Raw genomic sequence first — 2,500 nt, 5'->3', positions numbered from 1 at the left:
GTCTGTATGCAAGTACATACACACACACATACATACATACATACACACACATATATATATATATATGCTTTATATATATACATACATATGTATATATACATATATATAAAGCATGTATATATGCATACACACACACACACACACACACATATATATATATATATATATATATATATATATATATATATATATATATATATATATATATATATATATATATATATATATGCTTTATATATATACATATATATATGTGTGTGTGTTTGTAAAGCATGTATATATGCATATATATGAACACACACACGCACACACACACATACATACATACATACACACACACATATATACATATATGTCTGCGCACACACACACACACATATAGATAGATAGATACAGAAATATAGATAGATAAAAATATGTGTATATAAATATATATATATATGCTTTATATATATACATATATATATGTGTGTGTGTTTGTAAAGCATGTATATATGCATATATATGAACACACACACGCACACACACACATACATACATACACACACACAAACACACACACACATATATACATATATGTCTGCGCACACACACACACACATATAGATAGATAGATACAGAAATATAGATAGATAAAAATATGTGTATATAAATATATATATATATATATATATATATATATATATATATATATATATATATATACATATATATATATATATATATATCATACATGTGTGTGTGTATTTATGTATATATTTATATCTACATCTATATATATATGTGTGTGCATATGTATATATATACACATATATGTGTATATATATGTGTGTGGTGACATAGCGAAGAAAATTTTAATGGGTAAAGAAACGCATTTTTTTTCCTATTTTTATTTTTCTCACAGCAAATTAATTCGACTCCTTGAATCATATAACACCGCTTACACAATGAAAATTAATATTAGCCAGCCTATAATGAGTGATAAAAAATAACCAATTTCTCTTCACTGCATCGCGCGCCTCCTCATAGCGATACACGATACGAAATCCTGAAGAGAGCCACGTGGAGAGGTCCTTTCATCCAGACGCAGAAGGAATCGTCTAGGCCGGCGTCACGGCCGACATGACCAGCACCCACGCCCACTGGCTCGACACTTCCGACATGGGCGGGAAAGTCACCTGAATTCCTGCCCCTACAGACCTTACCTGTCAAACAAAAAGAAAGTTAGAATTAGTTGAGGAGCCGTCGGCCTGTTAAAATCGTGAAGAAAGTCCAGTAAGATTTATATTGTGTTCAAGCCCTAACCTTGGCCCACCAGACAGGGAAAGAAAGAAGCGTTCACCTGAAGAACAGGAAGTTGGGGATCGTTGTAGCCCAGCAGCTTCACGTCCTTGGCCGAGGTCACGGCACCGAGGGTCAGTTTGTTTTGTTTGGGCCAGGTCAGCACTATCCCATAAACCAGGTCATCTTTGCTTGTGTACCTGTGGAAGAGGAGCTGAAATTAACTTTTAAACAGAGGTGGCTGGCTAACAAGAAAATAAAATGAAAATAGATGTTACGCGGTTCGTTTGTTCCTAGACTCACCAAACTCCGGGCGTGAATGTGTCATTCTGATGCTTCCAGGGAACGGAGTCGTACACAGCCTGGCCATTGACATCGAGCCACGAGCCGAGTTGCCGAAGGCGCTCCTCCATGATGACAGGGAGACGCCCCTCGTGCGTGGGACCCACGTTGACCAGCAAGTTGCCTGTCGAGTCAGAGGGAACACTGTTTTAGATTATACGGACATATTTTCGGCAACCACAGCGGCTTGAAGATACGAGTCAGAGGGAACACTGTTTTAGATCCTACGGACATATTTTCGGCAACCACAGTGTCTTGAAGATACGAAACCAAGTTTTCAATAAGTAAGGTCGGCTCAGGTCAGCCACAGCACAGCTCAGGCGTGGAGGGAGATAATGGCTGTAGCCTTATACAGCATTGGGGTCCTATATTTAGAAAATGCGTGTTCGAGCATTTGAAATAAAAAAAAAACATCACTCATTGACTTCAAGGACATTCTAAAGATAATAACTTAATTTATATTCATTATTAGTGCTATAGGAACTGAGAATCAGATGGTAGCATACGCGAGATGACGCCGTGAAATGGGATGAGGTGAGAATGATGCCATGGGCAAACCTGAACCCCTTGCCCTCAATAGTGTGGGAACCTGCACAGGTTGAACTGCTTCGGGAGAAGGAATGAGATGCCCTTACTTATTTAGACCTAATCACTTACCACCACAGCTGATGGTCTGAGCGAGAGTCGTGATGAGGTCGTGAATGGAGAGGTAGTCGCCCACTGGAGCATTACGGCGGTAGCCCCACGACTTCTTGTCCAGAGTCATGGCGTTCTCCCACTTATGGGGCAGAAGCACACCTGGGACACGACAGTGCTTATTGAATTAATTCTGAGAAAAGCGTGCAGTGTGCGTGTCGTTATAATTAAGTTCACTTAG

At 38.7% G+C, this 2,500-nt stretch overlaps 1 protein-coding gene across 1 annotated transcript in view; it reads right to left on the bottom strand.

Moving 5' to 3' along the window:
- Positions 1–874: 874 nt before the first annotated feature.
- LOC119581174 (alpha-L-fucosidase-like) overlaps positions 875–2,500 on the bottom strand; it is a 4,196-nt gene continuing 2,570 nt past the window's right edge. The window contains exons 6-9 of the mRNA XM_037929562.1: positions 2,281–2,421; positions 1,585–1,747; positions 1,343–1,481; positions 875–1,205 (exon numbers count right to left, since the gene is read on the bottom strand). Coding sequence (XP_037785490.1) covers positions 1,101–1,205; positions 1,343–1,481; positions 1,585–1,747; positions 2,281–2,421 — 548 coding nt within the window. The 3' untranslated portion in view covers positions 875–1,100. The remainder of the gene's footprint in view (positions 1,206–1,342; positions 1,482–1,584; positions 1,748–2,280; positions 2,422–2,500) is intronic.

Source organism: Penaeus monodon, chromosome 14 (assembly GCF_015228065.2).
Source record: "Penaeus monodon isolate SGIC_2016 chromosome 14, NSTDA_Pmon_1, whole genome shotgun sequence".
In the NCBI taxonomy this organism is placed as follows: domain Eukaryota; kingdom Metazoa; phylum Arthropoda; class Malacostraca; order Decapoda; family Penaeidae; genus Penaeus; species Penaeus monodon.
This window is presented reverse-complemented; position numbering and strand designations above follow the sequence as displayed.